General features: G+C 42.9%; 3 protein-coding genes across 3 annotated transcripts; 2 read left to right on the plus strand and 1 right to left on the minus strand.

The window, feature by feature from the left end:
- Positions 1–38: 38 nt before the first annotated feature.
- On the minus strand, positions 39–1,738 carry si:ch211-212k18.15 (probable E3 ubiquitin-protein ligase ARI7). The gene is made up of 4 exons (XM_034164602.1): positions 1,497–1,738; positions 1,059–1,159; positions 749–922; positions 39–631 (listed from the first exon to the last, which is right to left on the minus strand). The coding sequence occupies exons 1-4, from the start codon at positions 1,573–1,575 to the stop codon at positions 176–178; spliced, it is 810 nt and encodes a 269-aa protein (XP_034020493.1). The 5' UTR covers positions 1,576–1,738; the 3' UTR covers positions 39–175.
- A 764-nt stretch (positions 1,739–2,502) lies between these two features.
- Positions 2,503–3,783, plus strand: zgc:194655 (uncharacterized protein LOC794380 homolog). Its single transcript, XM_034164606.1, has 2 exons — positions 2,503–2,726; positions 3,174–3,783. The coding sequence occupies exons 1-2, from the start codon at positions 2,582–2,584 to the stop codon at positions 3,305–3,307; spliced, it is 279 nt and encodes a 92-aa protein (XP_034020497.1). The 5' UTR covers positions 2,503–2,581; the 3' UTR covers positions 3,308–3,783.
- A 2,244-nt stretch (positions 3,784–6,027) lies between these two features.
- On the plus strand, positions 6,028–20,191 carry LOC117505071. Its single transcript, XM_034164596.1, has 33 exons — positions 6,028–6,128; positions 6,211–6,277; positions 6,731–6,836; positions 6,914–7,035; positions 7,131–7,201; positions 8,443–8,568; positions 8,724–8,807; positions 8,910–9,041; positions 9,121–9,237; positions 10,385–10,419; positions 10,513–10,553; positions 10,631–11,218; positions 11,307–11,412; positions 11,513–11,661; positions 11,776–11,846; positions 11,940–12,065; positions 14,339–14,434; positions 14,517–14,648; positions 14,727–14,837; positions 15,049–15,083; positions 15,176–15,222; positions 15,300–15,686; positions 15,766–15,883; positions 16,123–16,244; positions 16,472–16,542; positions 16,704–16,829; positions 17,636–17,731; positions 17,835–17,966; positions 18,047–18,175; positions 18,292–18,329; positions 18,415–18,455; positions 18,543–18,675; positions 19,897–20,191. Exons 2-33 carry the CDS (start codon positions 6,232–6,234, stop codon positions 19,943–19,945), a joined length of 3,783 nt encoding a protein of 1,260 aa, XP_034020487.1. The 5' UTR covers positions 6,028–6,128; positions 6,211–6,231; the 3' UTR covers positions 19,946–20,191.
- Positions 20,192–20,986: the final 795 nt, after the last annotated feature.

Consider the following 20,986-nt stretch of genomic DNA (forward strand, 5'->3'; position numbering starts at 1 on the left):
TTTGGATAAATGTGGGAGTAAAAATCAAACATACACACTTCATTCAAGAAACTTTTATTGGCAGAAGCATTTCCTGAGCTGATACATTGCAGGAAAGTAACTTGTAATTACAGATTAAAGAGTAAAGAGATAAAGCTGCACACCGTATTATACCTGACAGGGGAGTGTGTGTGTGTCATTTTTTGTGCCACGCAGGGATGGAGGTTTGTCTGGGAGCCACTCCATATTTGCAGGCGATGAAGTAGGAACTGGTCTTCAGGCAGATCTCAGTGACCTTCAGACACACAAAGCAGAACTCGACCTGGCAGCGGGGGCAGATGATGTTCTTGCAGCCCGTCTTGTCGTGCTCCACCTTCTGGCCGCAGGTGGGACAAGCTCTGATGGAGGGCACAGGCCCAACTCCCTCCACCTGAGGCAGGATGGTGGTCTCGCAGTTCTTGAGAAGTCTGAGGTCATGGTTGGTGCAGCCGTTGTTGGCGCAGCGATCAGAGGTTGGAGCTTTTCCTTTCCACTGCTTCAGACACTGCCAGCAGAACTGGTAGTCCTTCTTCTTCTCAGCTGTGCAGACTGTGCAGTGCACGCACAGGTTGGTCAGGTCCTCTCTCTCCACGTAGGTTTTGCAGCTGGGACACTGGAGGAAGGATGTAGGACAAAAAAAAACACTCTTCAGTCCTTGTGTGGTGTCGTGATTCCGACATGCTAAAAGAAAGATCCTGACAGAGTCCAACCAGTCCTCATAAAGACTCACCTGTTGGAATTCACAGTATTCAAGAGCAGCCAGTCGGGCCATGTTCTCCTCAAAGTACTGCATCTCCTTGGGGGTAAGAACGGCCAACCTGCGCACCTCCTGGTAAGACCACACCGCGCCACACTGCTGGAGTGTGCCTTTAGCCAAAGCAGGGCACTTAAATTTGTACTGGCCCTGAAAGTAAAGGAACGACACATCACCTCTTTGAATGAGGATGCGGTTGCCATGGCTACAGACTACAGCCTTTTAGACAGAAATCAGATTATTGTAATGTATCAAAATAAAGACTAATAAATAAACAGTAAAGTACCTGATCCAACAGACTGCGGCACCAACCGGTGAGAGACTCTGGAGTGACGGCGTGACCGCAGGACATCTCTGCTCTCAGACATTTGTCTCCCTCCTCTGGTGCTGCAGGGAATCAACAAGAAGAAATCAGCAGGTCTTCCAGTAAGTCATGTGACCAAAACAGTCAACGTAACTCTTTAATCTCAATCTTTCACATTTTGCACATTTTTCCAGCCGAAAGTTTGTCAAAATCACTTAATCACATTTTTTAAACAATTTAAAATGCAGGTTTGTACATAAATTTAAACCTAAATCTTTAAGTCACAGTTCAGTTGTCAAAAATGACTGATGCTTAACATTTCATCACTAATAAAACATCATCACACTCAACAAATCACCAGTGAGAGTCGATTTATCATCAAGATAACTGGAGTCAACAGACACAGTCTGAGTTACTCACGTATTGGATCCAGATCATCTGGTCTGTTGACAAACTTCAGCGTGGTGTCTTTGGGGTCGTATCTTTTTTCCGTGGACATTTTCTTGCGGACCGGCTGCTCTGTGGTTCAACACCAACAGTCACTCTGAAGTTTTTGCTCTTTTACTTTCGCTCTGGGTGCAGGATGGAGAGCTGAGGCGGGCTGGATTTCCCCTGCGGGCGGGCCGCTCGCTCTGACACGGCCGACCTGCGACACCATTATCAAAATACTATGGGACATACTGTGGAAGAGCTGGAATAAAAAAAAAAAAGGGAGTGGGGAGCTATCAGGTGGTTTCCAGTAAATGTTTACAAAAACCCAAAGCTGCAGGAGGAGTCACGAATGTTGACTATTCAAGGGGTTAAAGGTCACACAGGTTATATAACATACAATAAAACCTGTTTTTCACTTTGTCTTTACTGTAAAACTAGTTTGTTTTTTTGTTTGTTTGTTTGTTTGTTTTTTTGCTGCCCTTCAGTTTCTCTTTGACTTATTTGTATAAAACAGTGACTCCAGGAAAAGCTGAAAGAGCTTCAGACACAACATGACGTCACTTTATGCAGCCTTTTGTGCTAAAACAAGAAGAAACACAACCGAGCAAACAAAGTTTATGATTTGAAATATCAAAACGTTCTCTTTTTAAAACTACTTTTTAAATAAGAGAAACAAACAAATTTAACAGGATGCAAAAGTCATAAAAACATTAATAGCTGATTTTCTTACAAATATCAGAGGACAAGTTTTTAATATCTGGTCACAGTTTCTATGATAAAAACACTTTCTGAAGAGGACAGACTTTATTTTTGACCCACTTTGAGGATCCTTTAATGTGAAAGTGTCCATGTTGAAGTTGTCATGCAGCACTGTGCAAATATTTTATGAGAGATACATTAAGATATAAAAAAAAAGTGGAGTAACTAAAAGTTTGCTGTCAATCTATCGTAAGTTTTCAAAGGTGAAAGTGAAAGAGTCCCGTCAGCTGCATCACAAAAACAGACTCCCGGAACCTGTTTTTCATTCAAAGTCTGACAGTGAGACCAGAAGGCTGTTTGGCTGAGAGTCAGTGATGGGGAAGATCTACCAGGTGGTGGTGCTGGGGTTAAAGGGCGAGAAGATGACCATTGACCTTTGTAACACTGAGGAACAGATGAAGAACATGACAGTTCTGCAGCTGAAGGAGAAAATAACACAAAGACTTCCAGGGAACGCAGGTAAGAAAAGAAAAGAAAAATACACCGTTATCTAACTCGCTGACGAACCTGATCATGACATGTTCTGTGTCCTGGATGTGTTTAAAATGATTTAAAACAGCATTTTATTGAATTGGTTTACAAGAATGCGATTAAAGCCCAGGGACCTGATCTTTCTGATCTTATATATATAGAGAGAGTAAAATTCAGTTGGCTGTTGTCTATTTTCACCACATCAAAGGGGGAAAAAACGTGATGTGGCTGAAGCCTTCCGCCAGGTGGCGCCATTTCGCACTCAGAAGCAGCATCTGTTGAAAATAATTTGCAGCACGTTTCGTTCATCCTTCGTGATGTGACTTGCTGAAGAATCACAGAGAGTCAAAACTGCTCATTTGAAGATGAACTGCAAGATGTTAAAGAAAACTCATGTGTTGTTGTTTTTTTTTTTCTTTCTTTTGGCGTCTGAAGGAGAGGAGACACTGCGGTTAATCTTTTCAGATCGGATGCTGGAAGGAGACACCACCACGCTGTCCTCATACGGCATCCAGCACATGTCACTCATCCTGGTGGCGGTGAAGGTTCCTGGAGGTCTGACACCTTGACAGAAGGCTCCGCCTCCTGCTGCTGCCACGTCATCACACCTCATAAAGGCTGTTGGCAGCTGACTGACTTACAGCAGCTCTGCTGAACAAAACGTTTTATTACATTAAATCTGTAATCTCTTGTATGTAAAAATGTGATAAGTCTGTCTGTTGTTAAATCTGTCTGTTGTTATTTTTACACATATTAACATGTTAGATATGAATTGAGGTTTTTTTTTTTCTTTGCTGAATGAAAAGTCCAAATCTGACTACAGGTGAATTTGATGAAAAATTTCTGAACACATTTATGGTGGAGGTAAAATAAGTATATATTTGTGTATTGTGAGGTTTTGGTGGGGGAGTTCGTGCCCTCCAAGCTGTTAACATGACTGGAAACTGTTCATCAAAACAGATATTTTTCTTTGTTGTCTGTTTGCATGCTGAGGAAAAGCAAATGACCCAAACTTTCGTGCATTAAAGAGTTTTCACGGTTGGTAGAACGCTGTCTCTGTATTTGTTGGAGCTGCTGCAGACAGAATGACATGCGCACCTTTTCCACTTTGACCATCAGAGGGCGCTGTGGACACACTGATGTAGTCGGGATGTGACAAAATGCCCCAAAGTGTTTTTTTTCCTCTCCTGTCTACCTGAACCATCTGAAGCCGTCTGTTGTTCAGATTCAGCCCGTCCTAACCTCATCACAATTAGTCCATGGGCCAGGCAGTTTTTCGGGACCACTTAAGGGGAAAAAAACGACACATAGAATCCAGCCTCAGTGTATCCTGACCTACACAAAACTGTATGATAACCATCCCAGGGTGGTAACTGTAGCCAGGTAGGGGTCAATGAAGAATTACACAGAGGTCAAACTTTAAAAATGCTCCAATCATGTTAAAAACGATATCACACTATTTGTCTGATCATAACAATTCCAAAAAGGTATAGTTTGGACTATCTATGATGGAATGTTCTGGAGTTATGGGGTAAAAACAGAAAAAATGGTGACAAAGGTCAGTTTCAGTTTGTACAGGGGTCAAATATAAAAGTAGCCCCAATTTCAGTAAAAAAATTACGCAAATTATTGTTTGGGTTCATAGGGTTCTAAAAAGGTACAGTTTGCACCATCTGTCATGCTTAGTTTTCATGTTACAGGGTAACATGTCACATGTCATAGAATCCAATGGATGTTGACCTTGTTTGACCTTTACTTTGGAGACAAAGCATTCAACACAGTCAAAACTATTCCATTATTGATCCTTTTATTTCAACCAATAATTTGCATCATTTTTTGCATCATTCAAACTATACCTTTTTGGAATTGTTATGATCAGACAAATAGTGTGATATAGTTTTCAACATGATTGGAGCATTTTTAAAGTTTGACCTCTGTGTAATTCTTCATTGACCCCTACCTGGCTACAGCTGCCACCCTGGGATGGTTATCATACAGTTTTGTGTAGGTCATGATACACTGAGGCTGGATACTAAGTGTCGTTTTTTTCCCCTTAAGTGGTACAGATTAAGTCAAAATTCATGACTGGCTCATGGACTAAGTACATGTTTGGATCCAGACTTTTTTTTTTTTTTGTGGGAAGGGTTTAAAAAGGGGGGGGTGAGATTAATGTTTGAAAATGTGCTTATTTTTTAATGACGTTTAAAATCATTATGTTTCTCCGCCAGAGTGCAAGTGCACAAGGAGGCGCGCAAGAAAAGAAAAGTCAAACTGCAGCAGGTTTGAGGCGCTGCTCGTTCCACATCCAGTCCTGACCTCAGGTCACCGGTTAGAGTCCAAGTCTGACAGCCACACAGCATCAGGACCCTAAAGACTTGGACCTTCATTCTCCTGTAAAGAAATCAGCTTCACCAAACACCTCTGACCTTTGACCTCGTGACTCCATAAAATCCTCCCAAGTGTCTCTGGATCTCAAACGCATGAATGTCACCGTTTAACAACCTCGTCCTTTTGTTCTGATGATTCATACTTCAGTGAAACTTAAATCAGGACAGTGGAAGCCCGTGTGGAATCAGTTTTACCTCCTCAGGTCCTGACAGAGTCCAACCAGTCCTCAGAAAGACTCGTTGGTCTGAATTCACAGGGCTGGCCAGCAGCCTCCAAGTTTAGACTGAGAGACTCTGGTGTGATGTCTCTGCTCTCACATGTCTGTCTCCCTCCTCTGGCACCGCAGGAAATCAACAGTAAGAAATCAGCAGGTCTTCCAGTAAGTCATGTGATCATCATCTCATCTGAACCTTTCAGATTTCATTGCTGTGCAAGTTACAGATTTTTACAGGCAAAAGTGGTCAAATTAAATCACTTTGTTACATTTTTGAAACAATTTCAAAATGCAGGTTTGTGGATAAATTTATTCCTAAATCGTTAAGTGACAATTCAATTTAAAGTAACTGATGTTTCAAATCAACATAAGATGCAAATCGCATTAAGATCACCAGGAGCTGAATGTTCCTCCACATACTACTGGAGAATGTGACCCTGAACTAACACAGGCAGCCAAAAACTCAAACACGTCGATTCAGATTGTTGCAGATGATTATTGAGGTTCTTTGTCAAACAGTTTCTGTGTATAAATGTTTTTATATATTTGGCAGTTTATTGACTTTCCTCTGTTGTGTCGGGCTCTCTGCTCTGAAGTGTCATATGTCCGACGGCCTTAAATGCATCATTGCAGCAGTGATGAGTTAAAGTGAAACAGAAACCGTTTCATTTATTTCTTAGTGACAGAGAACAAAACCTGTGTGTGTTTGTGCCGTTTGGACTGAACAGACAGCAGACCTGGTTTTCAGACGCGCTGAAAAAATTAGGAAATGTAAATCTCACAAACAGGTAAGATGATGTTTGTTTTTAAAAATGAGGTTCCTTCATGATTCAAGATCATTTATGATTTTTTTTTTTTTTTTTTTTGCAGTTAGTCACCAAAAGAAGCACAATGAGTGTCTGGCCACATTACAGCCAAAGGAGTTACAACACAGCACGTGAGTTAACGCTGTTACATCATCAAAAATATGAACGCAACACTCTTATTTTTGCTCCCATTTTTCAGGAGCTGAATTCAAAGATCTGAAACATTTTCTACATACACAAAAGACCTGTTTCTCTCCAGTATTGTTCACAAATCTGTCTAAATCTGTGTTAGTGAGCACGTCTCCTTTGCTGAGATAATCCATCATGTTTATGTGGCCAGCCTGAGGCACACCAGTGCAATAATCCTGCTGTCAAATCAGCATCTTGATCTGCCACACGATTATCTCAGCAAAGGAGACAGTTTTGTTAACAATATTTGAGAGAAATAGGTCTGTAGTGTGTATAGAAAATGTTTTAGATCTTTGAGTTCAGCTCATGAAAAATAGGAGCAAAAACAAAAGTGTTGCGTTTCTATTTTTGTTCAGTGTAGTTAACTTTTACTACCACTAATCATCTCTTTCTAGCAACCGTAAAGTACAACGGTTTGTGGAGTGAAGGATCCTCATGCAGCCTGAACAGTGTGCTGCAGGTTCTGTTCATGACCAGAGAGTTCAGAGAGGCCGTGCAAAGGTCACGATTCACCTTGGTCTTAATTCACTTTAACGGTGCACGTTGGTAACCAGTCACCATGTGTTTACATTCTGCAGGCACACTTTTAAAAATCCTTCCTCTCCATATATTGATCATTATCTTCAAACCTTGTTTGCTGAGATGGAGATGCGTACAGGTTCCACAGCCAACATCAGGAAGGCACTGGGCATCCAGAATGGTACAGAATAAACTCTGTAGTTTTATTTTCTGCAAACACTCCTCAAACAGAGAAAAGGTTTACTAAGTGCAGTCACAAACTTTTACTCCCTTCAGTATTTCAACAGGATGTTGGAGTAGAGAACTTTGAGAAGATTTTAAGTCTGACCAGTCCTGAGGCTTCACAGGTATGACACCCCACATTAAAGAAGTCACAATAAAAATACAAAAATTGCTGACAAAAGTTGCCGCAGTAACTTATTTATGGTAAAGAGTTGCAGAAGTGAGGCTGAGAACATGCACAGCATGGGCAGCAATATGGTTTCATGCTGTGAAAGAGCACTACAGATGCAATGTTTGCTCTGAGAATACTGATGGAGAAGTATAGAGAAGGCCAGAAAGAGTTACATTGTGTGTTTGTGGATTTAGAGAAAACTTATGACAGGGTGCCAAAAGAAGAGCTGTGGTATTGTATGAGGAAGTCTGGAGTGGCAGAGAAGTATGTGAGGGTAGTGCAGGACATGTACAAGGACAGTGTGACAGCAGTGAGATGCGCAGTAAGAATGACATATGCATTCGTGGTGGAGGTGGGATTACACCAAGGATCAGCTCTGAGTCCTTTCTTGTTTGCAATAGTGATGGACAGGTTGACAGACAGAAGTTGGCAGATGATATGATCTATAGTGAGAGCAGGTTGAGAAGGATCTTGAAAGGACACATTCTGGAGAGAAGGGGAAAGAAAGCCATTCAGAGCAAGACTGAGTATCATGTGAATGAGAGACAGGCTGAAGGAACAGTGCAGTTACAAGGTGTAGAGGTATTGAAGGCAGATTAATGAATTTAAATATACTGAAAGTAATGGAGAGTGTGGTAGAGAAGAGAGTGCAGGCAGGGTGGAGTGGGTGGAGAAAGGTGGCAGGAGTGATTTGTGACCGAAGAATATCAGCAAGAGTGAAGCAGAAAGTCTACAAGACAGTAGTGAGACCAGCTATGTTGGACGACTTAGAGACAGTGACACTAACAAAAAGACAGGAGGCGGAGCTGAAGATGTTGAGATTCTCTTTGGGAGTGATGTGAAAGGACAGGATTAGGAATGAACAGAGGGACAGCTCAGGTGGGACGGTTTGGAGACAAAGTCAGAGAGATGAGATTGAGATGGTTTGGACATGTGCAGAGGAGGGACCCAGGGTGTATAGGGAGAAGGATGCTGAGGATGGAGCCACCAGGCAGGAGGAGAAGAGGGAGGACAAAGAGGAGGTTTATGGATGTGCTGAGAGAGGACATGCAGGTGGTTGGTGTGACAGAGGAAGATACAGAGGACAGGGTGAGATGGAGACAACTGATCTGCTGTTACGCCCCCTAATGGGAACAGCTGGAAGAAGAAAATTAATTTTCCAATAACTGACCCTCTGTACTTTTGCATCTTTAGATTTTCTGTGGAAAGTTGGTGAAGAACATTAAATGCTGTGGATGTGGAACAGAGAACAATATTGATTTTACATTTTGGAGTTTACCTCTTGAACTGGTGAATTCATCCACTCACACCTACAGCGTGGTAAAGACCTACATCTGACACCTAAACTAGTTCATGTTTACCAGGTATCATGTGGTTCAAAGATCCACGAGTGGAGACAAATAAACACGTCCACGACTTCTGAACCGAACACGTCCATAAACAGTTGTTGTGTTGTTCTGTTTTTTGTTTTTCAGGTGGAAGGTGTTGAGCAGTTTTTCAAACCAGTGATCAGTGATCAGGTTTACTGTGAGCGTTGTGGAAAAACAAACGCTTCTGTTGTAAGTACTAAAAAAATACTCAACATACATCACAAAACCACAATCCAACATTCTTTGTTCTTTGAGCTTCTGATCATCTCCTCTTGTTTGTGTTTTTACTAGGAGACTAAAATCACGACTCTCCCAGACGTTCTGACACTGATGTTGAAGAGGATTGAACATAGCGACGGTTTTCTGAGATATGATGTGATCTGCTGCCCGGTGGACGTTCCCTTCACACTGTTCTCACCACAAGTAACGTTTACAGGAAACTTGACAGCTTTATTGTTGATGTTGTTTGTTCTTAATTGTGTTCCTTTTGTCACGTGAGCAGAATCAGACGTATTCGCTGTATGCCGTTGTGGATAGACATGACACACATTACTCCGCCTCCATCAAGTCCCCAGATGATGACACCTGGCGCATGTTTAGTGATTACCTCGTCATGGTGGTAAGGACAGAGCTGCGGAAACCTCCAAAACACCCGCTTATCATCATCATCCATAAAAAATATGAAATAATAATTATTATTATTATTAAATTAATTACAAATAATTACAGACTGATTGCAAATTGTTTGTTATTGTTTTGCTACATTTTTTTCATAAATGCTGAATGAACAGGATGTTTTATGTTCCATTTACGAGGTCTGTGGGAAAAGTATCGAACCTTTTTATTTTTTCAAAAACTATCAAGCCTGAACCCTCGCGGGCATGCGTGAGTTTTTTCACGCCTGTCGGTTACGTCGTTCGCCTGTGGGCAGGCTTTGAGTGAGGAGTGGTCCACCCTCCCGTCGGAATTCCTTTGTCTAACAACTTGCTGAGAGACTGGCGCTTTGCTTTATCAAAATTTTTTCAAAAACTGTGAGGCACATCGAAGTGGACACCATTCGAGAAATTCAGCTGGTTTTCGGTGAACATTTTAACGGCTGATGAGAGCTTATGGAGTGTTACTGTCACTTTAAGGACTTCCCACGGAGCGGGACGTCGCGCCGCGCTCTGAGGCGCCATCGTCAGCCTGTTTCAAGCTGAAAACCTCCAAATTTAAGCCTCTGTTGACCCAGGACGTCGTGAGAGAACAGAGAAGTTTCAGAAGAGGTCGGGATCAGCAGTTTATCCGGACATTCCACTGTTTAAAGGAGAGTTTATTAATGAAAGACGTGCGGACGGATTGGCGCGTTGGCAGGTAGCCGGCGCGGCATGCCACCACAGGAAAAACACCTCCATTGGAAGCCTTAAGGACAACTTGGAACATGTCCAGCTGTTAAACAATTTCTCAGATACTCACTCTACTGAAAGCCATCAAAAGCTGTCTGGTTTTTACAAATGGTTATCAACACGGAGGTGTTTTTCCTGTGGTGGCACGCTGCGCCGGCTGCCTGCCAACGCGCCAATCCGTTCCACTCCTCACTCAAAGCCTGCCCACAGGCGAATGATGTAACCGACAGGCGTGGAAAAAACTCACACATGCGCACGAGGGTTCAAGGTTGGCTGATGTAATCGCACGTGATTCAAATCCATATAGTTTTTGAAAAAAAAAAAAAAAGGTACGTTAGTTTTATCACAGACCTCATATATGTTTCTTCTTTTCTTCAACAGCTTCATCACGAATCATTCCAGGACATGAACATAAGGTAAGTTTTATTCTCTCCATCATCACTATTTTGATTATATTAGATACTGAAAACAAAAATAAACATATTTCTGTTTCCTTTTTCTACCTTTAGGTCCTCCAGCGCTTATCTTCTCTTTTACAGGAAGCAGAAAAGTGAGACCATATCTTTGGAAGATCTTCAGTTGTTTGGTACGCTGTCATGAATGATGTCATTTGTTTAAATGTCATAGCTGCAGATGTGAGAGGAGCAGGTTCTCCTGAGGACCTCCAGACTGAAGCTGTACAGATCAAACAAACGGACGAAGACGAGGGGGAGAAAGAAGAGCGCGGGGACACTGCAGAGGGACCAGCAGAGAAAGGACAGAAAGATATGTCCATGTCTGGTTCTGCAGGTACGAGACAAAGGACAAAGAAGGAAGAAAGTCCTGGAGAAGGTTACGTGGGAAAACAAGGAGAAACTGCTGGGACACAAGTTCTGGGGGGAAAGCAGCAAGAAAGAAGGGATGGACAGCAGGTGAAGAGACGGGACATGGATCATGAAACATCAGCCAGACAGAAGAGAACATCAAAGCATGTAGGGGGCGGGGTTAATGCAGGACAGGACACAACAAGTTATTATGACAGTGAGACAATGAGGGACACATCCTTAAGACATCAAGACCTGAATGTCCAGAAAGCTGCTGAAGTAGACAAAAAGAAAGATGCTGAACATTTTCTAATGAAAGCAGAGTCTTCACAAAGTGTCAGATCATCAGCAAACAAAGAAACCAAAAAGGTTTCTAAGAACGACAGTCAGACGGAGTCTGGTGCGTCTCCAGGTAAGACGCTTATTTCAAATCACTCTGTCATCAATAATAATGATGGAAAAAGTACCATTAACTGTAAGTGTTAAAAATCTCGACTCAGCGCTGGTAAAGTACCACGGTTTGATGAACCGAGGACAGACGTGTGACCTGAACAGTGTCCTGCAGGTGCTGTTCATGACCTCAGAGTTCAGAGAGGCCGTGCGAAGGTTTGTCCTCCTGCTAATAATCCATGATTGTATTTATTCCCTTCATTCTAAATTGCGTGTTTGTAACCCATCACCGATATGTGCTTTTGTTTTTTTGTAGACACACTTATGAAAATCCCAACACTAACTTTATTGATCGTCATCTTCAAACCTTGTTTGATGGGCTGAAGATTCAAACGTGTTCTGCAGACATCATCATGAAAGCACTGGACCGCCACAATGGGACAGACAGTTTGCACACAGACCCATGTGAAGATTTAAGTGTTTGTTAAACTGATACAGAAAGAGTTTTAATTTTCTGCACGTTTTACTTAAAGATCAGTGTTGTGATTTTTAGACATCGTTAACTTTTGCTCCCTTCAGTATATGAACGACGTGATGCTGCAGAGTACTTTCAGAGGATTTTACGTTGGTCCAGTCCTGAGGCATCACAGGTTTAACACGTCACATTAAATCTCCGTATTACTGGAAAAACTGAAGATTTGTGAAGTTCCAACCTTTCATGCTCTGTATGTTGTTATTTTTAGGTTTTCTGCAGCGTGTTAACTCACAAGAACAAATGCTCTCGATGTGGAATGGAGAACAACACAGATTGTTTGTTTTGGAATTTACCTCTTACACTGGAGAACTCATACCATCAGGACTATCATGTGGTAAGGACAAGTATCTGAAAATGTTGACATACATTATGTTCTCCAGGGGTCATGTTCTACAAAGCTGGGATACAGTCACTGGGCAGACCTGAAGAGGTCCAGAAGTTGACCCTGGCTCCAGAAACGAAGCAGAATCAGCAGAGCCAGCAGCCAAAACACACATAGTCATTGTCAGCAGACACCCACTAGGCAGGAACCAGTGAGACCAGTGACTGTCATTAGTCTCTTTGAGCATCAGCTTGTGACGGTGGACACCTTTGGACAGAAGCCTGATCCATTGTCAGGAGAGTAATCTCTGAACAGTTACCATGAATCCACTGAACTGGCCTGGATCATCAGTGAGATCATTGAGTGTTTTGGGTCTCTGTCCGTCAGACAGCCTGCCACAGTGACCCACCCGGAGTTCAACAGTCTCTGGATTGTATCCCAGCAGCAGTGGATAAGAGGGCCTCCCTCTTTAATCAGAGAGACATCTTGAGGCTGTCTCTCTGGTGTCAGTAATGATCCTGATGGCCTTCTTCTGAAGCACAAACCTCGTGGAGTCAAAGATCAGAGTGCCAACTCACTCTGACTCTCTTTCGGTTGGTGACCTTGTCTCATAGGTCTCCTCTATTTGATGTTTCCAGGGTATGACACGTTGTGTCATGATCAGATGTTTGGTGTAATCAGATAAAGACGGCCATTTTTGGATGGAGTATTGTGCCAATGTTTTCAGGAAGTGCCCAGGTCTATTCTCAATGACCCACTGGCAGATGGGGAAAGCTCTGTTGTTATTTTCGGTCATCATAGGGCTTTTTCCAAGTCTTGAGGAGAGGGGTGGTCTTCTTCTGGTCAGTGAAATTTACTGTGCAAGGAGCAAGGGCTTTGAGACCCTGGTCATGTTGCCCTCAATAGCGCCCATCTAAAAGGGTCTTTGGGCAACTGCTGAGTGTGTTCAAGGTTCAAGTGATTGCCTTCTTCAGGAAAGATGACGGATTGGGGTAATCCTCTTGTCCCACACAGGACGGCCATCGTAGACACCTTGGTTAAAAAAAAAAGAAGATTGTGTAGCAGTCAGACCATAAAATGATCTTTTCAGGTTATCCTGAGCTGAGCTGCAGATTCCCTCTTGCCCCAGACATGGAAATTTGTAAGACCTGGACAGCTGTTGAAGACAACCTCATTCAGAAAACAGATTCCATGGTAGTCTCACAATAAAATGTTTTTCAGGTTATCCTGAGCTGCACTGCAGAATCCCACCTTGTTCTAAGTCCTGGCTTTGTCAGGACCACCAACCTCTCAGCTCTCACTTCTCTGATTCTGCTGAAACATCCTTCTGGGTCAGGCAGCATTTTTCCTTGCACTGGGATTTACCAATCTGGATTCTCAGGAAACATCCCAGACAGATGTGGTCTTTAGCCACATTCCCTTGCAGCTCTCTCCGCCTCAGCCAGGACTCCGGTGCCTCGACTGCCCTTCACTCTTCTGACCTGGATGCTGGCTGATGACAATCTGGGGTTCCTGGATTCTCTCAAACAGAGTGTTTCTTGTTTGTTAGACCATAAAACCCTCTGGCAGAGACATGTGAGATGTTGCTCCTGCTGTACAGTGCCATACTTCTGAGAGTCCAAGACCAAGCCACCAGTACAGGTAGAAGCTGATCTTCTGCTCCAAGGAGTCAACCACTGACACAGGAACCTTATATATAAGCAAAGGTCACAAAGTCCTGAGCAGGATGGCACGTGGTTAAATCCAGGCCTTGAGATTTATGTGGTGGACCTGATTTCTTCACTGATCCCAGGCAGCCATCAAGGTTCTTCATTATGTTTTTGAGGCTGACATTGAACATCTTCCCCAAGATTTTCACTGGCAGCTCTGTGATGGATGGAATTGTGGCACCAGATAAAGACAAGAACTTGTGCACTTCCTGCACCTTCTTCAGCACCAGGGCCTCGATTTTCTGGGTTTGAAATTCATCTTTCCAATAAGATGAGCTTTCCTGGACCTTGGAGGATTCATCTGGTGACAGGAAGTGAAGTTGTCAGGATGGTGAGATCATCCGTCACGGCTCTGACTGAAGGTTGTTGCATAAGAAACACTAATATATGCTGCTGTAGTGCTTTTGAGCCCATCAGACATGAACATGAGGTGTATTTTCTTGAAAGTCTGCACCTTGTTTTGATGCATTTCCTCATGGAAGATTCAGAACGAAGCTGAAAGTCCAGTCACACTCTTCAGGTTACATTTAATGTTAGAGACGTGTGTGTGTGTGTGTGTGTGGTTTTATTTTCCAGGTGGTGGGTGTCGAGCAGTTTTTCAAACCTTCTGAGATGAGTGGAGACAACCAGATGTACTGTGAACACTGTGGAACCAAAACAGATGTTTCTGTTGTAAGTCCTAGAAGGTGCTTCTCTGCTCATTTACAAATCTTTTCTTTTGCAGCTGATACTTATTTTTATTTTTTCTCATTAGGAAAGGAAAATCAAGACTCATCCACAGGTTTTGATTCTGTTGCTGAAGCGGTTTGAATTTAACAGGCGTTCCCAGAGATGTGAGAGAATCGACTGCCGCGTGGACGTTCCCTGCTCCCTCCACATCCCACAGGTAATATGTTTACAGGACGTTTTACACCTTCACCGGATTTCTTTGTTTCTGATGCTGTTGCTGCTGTCACATGACCAGAATCAGAGATATGAGCTGTACGCGGCCGTGCGTGACGCTCAGCGAGGTGCCGACATCAAGTCCCCAGATGGTGACGGATGGTACAGATTCCAGGATTCCAGCATCACGCCGGTAAAAACACTCAGATCATGACGTGCCAGTCAACATCTCCACTTTTATATGAGCAAAGTAGGTAGAGATAGAATCCTTTACAGCAACAACTGGTCATAATTTGTCAAACCTCAAGTATAAACCCTGCAACAAAAACATAAAAACATCAAAGTCAGATGTCATTAAGAAAATGATGATTTTAACTAAGAACTACACGACTTTTCTTCAACAGCTTCATCACGAATCATTCCAGGACATGAACATAAGATAAGTTTTTATTCTCTCCATCATCACTATTTTGATTAGTATTAGATACTAAAAACAAACAAAATAATCTTATTTCTGTTTCCTTTTTCTACCTTTAGGTCCTCCAGCGCTTATCTTCTCTTTTACAGGAAGCAGAAAAGTGAGACCATATCTTTGGAAGATCTTCAACTGTTTGGTACGCTGTCACGAATGATGTCATTTGTTTAAATGTCATAGCTGCAGATGGTTTGAATCAAGATGTGAGAGGAGCAGGTTCTCCTGAGGACCTCCAGACTGAAGCTGCACAGAACAAACAAACGGAGGAAGACGAGGAGGAGAAAGAAGAGCGCGGGGACACTGCAGAGGGACCAGCAGAGAAAGGACAGAAAGATATGTCCAGGTCTGCAGGTACGAGACAAAGGACAAAGAAGGAAGAAAGTCCCAGAGAAGGTTACGTGGGAAAACAAGGAGAAACTGCTGAGACACATGTCAGAGGAGAAGTAGACCAAAAGAAAGATGGTGAATATAAAGGAGAGTCTTCACACAGTGTCAGATCATCAGCAAAGAAAGAAACCAAGAAAGGTCGTAGCAAACAAGACAACAACAAACGTTTCAGTTTTCCAGGTCAGATGCTTCTCAGTAACAATGATGATGATGAAGAAACACTTCCTGATCATTTTGATAGTTAAACATCTCTTTCCAGCACCCATAAAGTACCACGGTTTGAGGAACCAAGGACAGACGTGCTACCTGAACAGCGTGCTGCAAGTGCTGTTCATGACCTCAGAGTTCAGAGAGGCCGTGGGACACTTCGACACCTGGTTGGTTTACGTGTCATGAGGTTTACTCAAAACACTGATCTTCATCCATCTTGATAGACGAGTGAAGTGTAGACCAGCGGGCGCACTGAGGCGATATGCTGGATAGTATTTATTTATGAACAGATTAGAAGGTGGAGAGGTGAGCTTGGGACCAGAGGATCCTCGGTCCCTTGGAGTTGACTTTGTCTTGATCTCATCTGCTTGACTTTATTTCACCACGATGTGTTCACTTTCTTCAGGAAAACACGTGACTCATCTTGTCCAAATTATCTTGATCATCATCTCAAAAGCTTGTTTGACGAGATGAAGAAAACAACATGTTCTCCAGTCGCGATCACAAAGGTGCTGGGCATCCAGAACGGTACAGAGTCCTCATCAGAACACACACACACACACACATGTTTATCTTTTCGGATATGGGGCTTTGTATAAATGGTGTATTTTGTTGTTTTATGGAAGCTGCAAAATCACAAACTGAACACTGAAGTGATCCAGAAACGTTTAACGGGTCGGCGTCTCTGTTCCTGCCACGTGACCAATCAGGTGATCGCTAAAAGGTCAATGTGATGATTTTCATTTCTCCTCCAGTATTTCAACAACAAGATGCTGCTGTGTACCTTGACAAGATTTTAGGCCTGACCAGTCCTCAGGCATCAAAGGTGCAACAACACACACACACACACACACACACACACACACACACACACACACACACACACACACACACACACACACACCACACTGTAAATGTATTTTCACTTCTTAAAATAAAGAAATAATAATAGTTAAAAACGTGTCCCCTGTGTGTTTGTGCCTTTAGATTTTCCACGGAGAGCTGACACATAGAAACGTGTGCCGCGGGTGTGAAGAGGAGAACAACACAGACGCCTCATTTTGGAGTTTACCTCTTGAACTGGTGGATTCGAACAATGAGCACTACAGTGTGGTAAAGACAAATATCTGAACAGTGAAATATTATAGTCAATGTTATATTGTTATATATTGTAGTGGGGGGGGGGGGGGGGGTGATCTAGTGGTTAAGCGTTGGGCTTCAGATCAGAGGATCCTCGGTTCAAACCCCAGCCTGACCCGAGGGTCACTAAGGGGCAAAGTCCTTAATCCCCTAGTTGCTCCTGGTATGTAGTGGGCACCTTATATGGCAGCAGCCTGACATCAGGGTGAATGTGAGGCATTATTGTAAAGCGCTATATAAATACATTCCATTTACCATTTATAGTCAAGACACCTCAAAGTGATGATGATCCAGAAAAGGGCGGATGCACAGACGGAGGGCAGCGCTGTGCAGCCTACAGGGTCTGAGGGAGGGCAAACCTAGAACAGAATCTTCAAATGTTGGAATAAATTGGACAGATGTTCAACGATGACGTCATGTACAGAGCTCACAGAGCTTTAAGTGGCTCCGCTGTAAAAATCCTGACAGATCAGACAAAAGGTTAACTGGGTGAAAAAACATGGAATATGATTATGAATATCTCAGTTTTGGAATGACTTGGATAAGTTCATAAGTTATAGCACTGAAAGTAAAATGTGTCAGACAAAGATGCAGTTTGATTCCATTTCTCCTGTCCCACTGGGGGGGATAATACACTGTAACTTACAACCCAAAATAAAGATAAAAAACGGGCTGAAATTAAAAATATACGTAACTTTGCCATTTATTTCACATTGTTTAAACTGTTTATTCTCATCAGTCCACATGAAGGTGCAGAGGTAAATGTTTCCTTTTATCAGGTGGAGGGTGTTCAGAGGTTTTTCCAAACTTCAGAAATCAGTGGAGAAAATCAGATTTACTGTGAACGCTGCAGCGCCAAAGCCAACGCCTCTGTGGTAACACACACACACACCTTCTGCTTCATTTAGTCCAGATCTTATTGTCTGACGTCTACTGAATTAAAATCCCCTCTTTCTTTTTTTCTTTTTAAAAAATGAGAGTCGTATAATTAAGACTCATCCAGACGTTCTGATGCTGCTGCTGAAGAGGTTTGAATTAAGCTACACTTACATGACATTTGTCAAAATCGAGTGCAGTGTGGACATTCCGTATGTCCTTCACCTTCCACAGGTAACGTTTACGTCGTATTTTACACCTTTACCCCCCACGGTGCCTGTTTTGACATTCTGCTGCTTCTCGTGGTTGTTCAGGATCAGACCTACGAGCTGTATGCACTCGTGAACCATGCTGGACATCCAGGAGGTGGACATTACACGGCCACCGTAAAGGCCCAGGATGGTGACAGATGGTACAACTTCAATGATTCCACGGTCACAGCGGTAAGACCGTCTGCTCCAAATTACACACTCCATCACCCACATGGTCAGCAGTTACATGTTAGAGAACAAAACCTATCCACAACGTTGACAAAAGCTCATGTCATTGTCTCCAACAGCATCAAAGTGGACAATTTCAGGACCAAAGCGTCCTTAGGTAAGCTTTAGTTTCCTCATCCTGAGCAAACACCTGACTGACTGTAAAAACAAGCTCATCTCTGCTTCTCTTTTTCTCCCATTAGGTCCCACAGCGCTTATCTTCTCTTTTACAGGAGAAAGAGCAGTAAGATGTCGGACATTTTCAGTGTGGATTTAATCCACGTCTGAAGGCTTATCTGTTTTATTTAAATGATTTTTTAATACTTTGTAGAGCACGCCACGGGCACGGGGAATGACGACCACAGTGAGGACGTCTCTGCTGAGGGCCGTCACAGTGAAGCTGCAACATACACGCACACAGACGAGCGTGCACGGGCAGGAGATGAGTCCCACCATTCTGCAAGGTGTCAGAAGAGAAACTACACAAGCAGTGCACGTTTCTGAGGAAACGCTCCCTCAGCCACTGTGCCACACAAGGTGCCTTTAATCAAACGGAGCGGCACACCTGGTCTGCCCGTGATCGCTGCAGATACAGGAAACAAACAAAGAAAGAAAGAAAGTTGTTATGTGTCGGACGCAGCTCGGAGAACCGACCAGCGTTTGAAGGACCCAGTATGAAATAAGCAGAGCACGGTACAAAGGCTAACTGAATTTAATACATAACAGTGATAATAACAAAAGATAATATAACAAAAAGGTGCGGTCTGGCGTGGTGCGCTCCCAGCAGCGCTAATGGTCCGGAGCCAGAAGCTGTTTCGGACCCAAGGACCCCGCCGACACCCCCCAGGTGGCCGCAACAACCGAGTCTGTGAAAGAAGGAACCATTATGTGAGTCCACACTCTACACACAGAACACTTAAAGGTGTACAAACAGCAAACACTTCCTGGCTTGATTACTGATCAGCTTCCAACCTGCAGGCATGGAACATCCCGTTCACAAATCACCACCGCAGTGGAAGCTGATACATGACTAACAAACAGCTCAATACAATAAGGTGTGAGGGACACCACATTTACTGACTGTATAACTGTTAGTCACAAAATCCAACGTACCTCAGGAAGTGTGCTGACGAGCGTGAGACCTCACCCTCTCCTCTTTCACAGACCGTGCATCAAACCTGGACATTCTCAGCGTCCGCTGCTGATGAGATGGCTCCCAAGACGACGATCTCACCCGTCTGGTCACAAGGTCGAGTCTCTGGCAAATGCACACTGTGCACTTCAGTCTTAAATGCCAACATACTCCAATCCCTCCAGATGCACCTCAGCTGTGAGTCCTGACGAGTCGCAGGTGATCAGGGTGAAGTCCTAACAGCCTCAGCAACACAGCCACTCAGTCCCAAATGCATGCCACCTGGGAGGAAACCAAATGACAAACAAACCGGCAGCCAGGCCCCCCCAGCCATACAACAAAAGTGGTAACTTTATTCTAACTGACAAAGGTTCAGAGGAGTTGTGACACTGTTTGGGGAGTGGATGTACTCACACATATATATATATCACAATTTAAAAAGTAATTTAATTTTCAGTAAGTTTTTCAGTTATTTCAGTGACAATTGTAGGTTTTTCTTTCTTTAATAGAAAGGTACCAACAATTTTGTGTGTGTGTATTCTTTCTTTTACAGTTACGGTGAAAACCTTTGGAACTTCTTGTTAGCATGCACCGGATTATAGGACACTGGAGAGCTGAGAAGAAACCTGGGAAGGACAAGGAAACTGGAGGAAAGGAAGCAATTAAGACGGACATGTGCAGGACTTTCACTAAACACATCAAATCCAGGCTGCATCTCAGATGTTCCTTCTGGCAAATTGTAGCTGAACTTTCAGGTCTTGTTTTGAATAAAATCCTCCTCTGCTCCACTTCATCATGAAGCTGGATAACTGATGATACAAAATGCAAAACTTGCACTGTGAACAATTTCTCCAATCACAGCCACAGAAGCCTGTAACTTCTTCTGGGTTGTCTGGGTGTCTTGGTGGCTTTCCTCACTCTTCTCCTTCTTGCACAGTCACTCAGTCTTTGTGAACTGTCTCCTCCACACAGATTTACCACAGAGTGTCGTACTGTTTGTATTTCTTCATAACTGATGTCAATAAACTTCAAGACATATTCAGTGACTTGGAAATGTTCATGTATCCATCCACTGACAGCAAACTGGTAATTAAACTGATTATTTACATGTATTACACCAAAGCATTCCGTTACTTATGCAACTCATCATCTTTGCTTTTATATTTTTAATTCATTTATATCAATTTGTAGAGATTTACTTTGAGTTTGAGTTTAAGGAAGATAATTTTAGAAATTTTTATTTTTGTATTTGAAATGGCACAAACAAAATGGGTGAAATACCAAGTGTTCAAATCCTTTTGGAGGACACTGTACATGAGTCCAATTTGTATTTTCACCACTTTTGGTTTCCTGGGGGTATGCCTTCATTTTCTTGTATTTGATGAAGAAAATAACCTTTGTTTCTATTTTGTCAGAAAAAGGAACTCACACACACACACACACACACTCATCTTCAACTGCTTAGTCCAATTAAAGGTTGTTGGGGGGCTATCCCAGCAGTCATAGAGCGTGAGGCGGGGTTCACCCAGGCCAGGACGCCCGTTTGTCACAAAAAGGAACTGGTTTATATGAACGTATAATTTGCTGTCAAATCATCTAATGAATGAGTGAATAAAGAGTTATGTACTGATTTGTTTGCAGCT

Source organism: Thalassophryne amazonica, chromosome 23 (assembly GCF_902500255.1).
Source record: "Thalassophryne amazonica chromosome 23, fThaAma1.1, whole genome shotgun sequence".
NCBI classification, from domain to species: domain Eukaryota; kingdom Metazoa; phylum Chordata; class Actinopteri; order Batrachoidiformes; family Batrachoididae; genus Thalassophryne; species Thalassophryne amazonica.

Excerpts from the sequence above, each read along its gene's own strand:
- si:ch211-212k18.15 (XM_034164602.1), bottom strand. The coding sequence starts at position 1,575 with ATGTCCACGGAAAAAAGATACGACCCCAAAGACACCACGCTGAAGTTT. Across the intron at positions 923-1,058 it reads GCCGCAGTCTGTTGGATCAG|GGCCAGTACAAATTTAAGTG; the intron begins GTACTTTACTGT and ends CTTTACTTTCAG. Across the intron at positions 632-748 it reads AATACTGTGAATTCCAACAG|TGTCCCAGCTGCAAAACCTA; the intron begins GTGAGTCTTTAT and ends TCCTTCCTCCAG.
- zgc:194655 (XM_034164606.1), top strand. The coding sequence starts at position 2,582 with ATGGGGAAGATCTACCAGGTGGTGGTGCTGGGGTTAAAGGGCGAGAAG. Across the intron at positions 2,727-3,173 it reads AAGACTTCCAGGGAACGCAG|GAGAGGAGACACTGCGGTTA; the intron begins GTAAGAAAAGAA and ends TGGCGTCTGAAG.
- LOC117505071 (XM_034164596.1), top strand. The coding sequence starts at position 6,232 with ATGAGTGTCTGGCCACATTACAGCCAAAGGAGTTACAACACAGCAC. Across the intron at positions 7,202-8,442 it reads CCAGTCCTGAGGCTTCACAG|ATTTTCTGTGGAAAGTTGGT; the intron begins GTATGACACCCC and ends TTGCATCTTTAG. Across the intron at positions 11,219-11,306 it reads GGAGTCTGGTGCGTCTCCAG|CGCTGGTAAAGTACCACGGT; the intron begins GTAAGACGCTTA and ends ATCTCGACTCAG.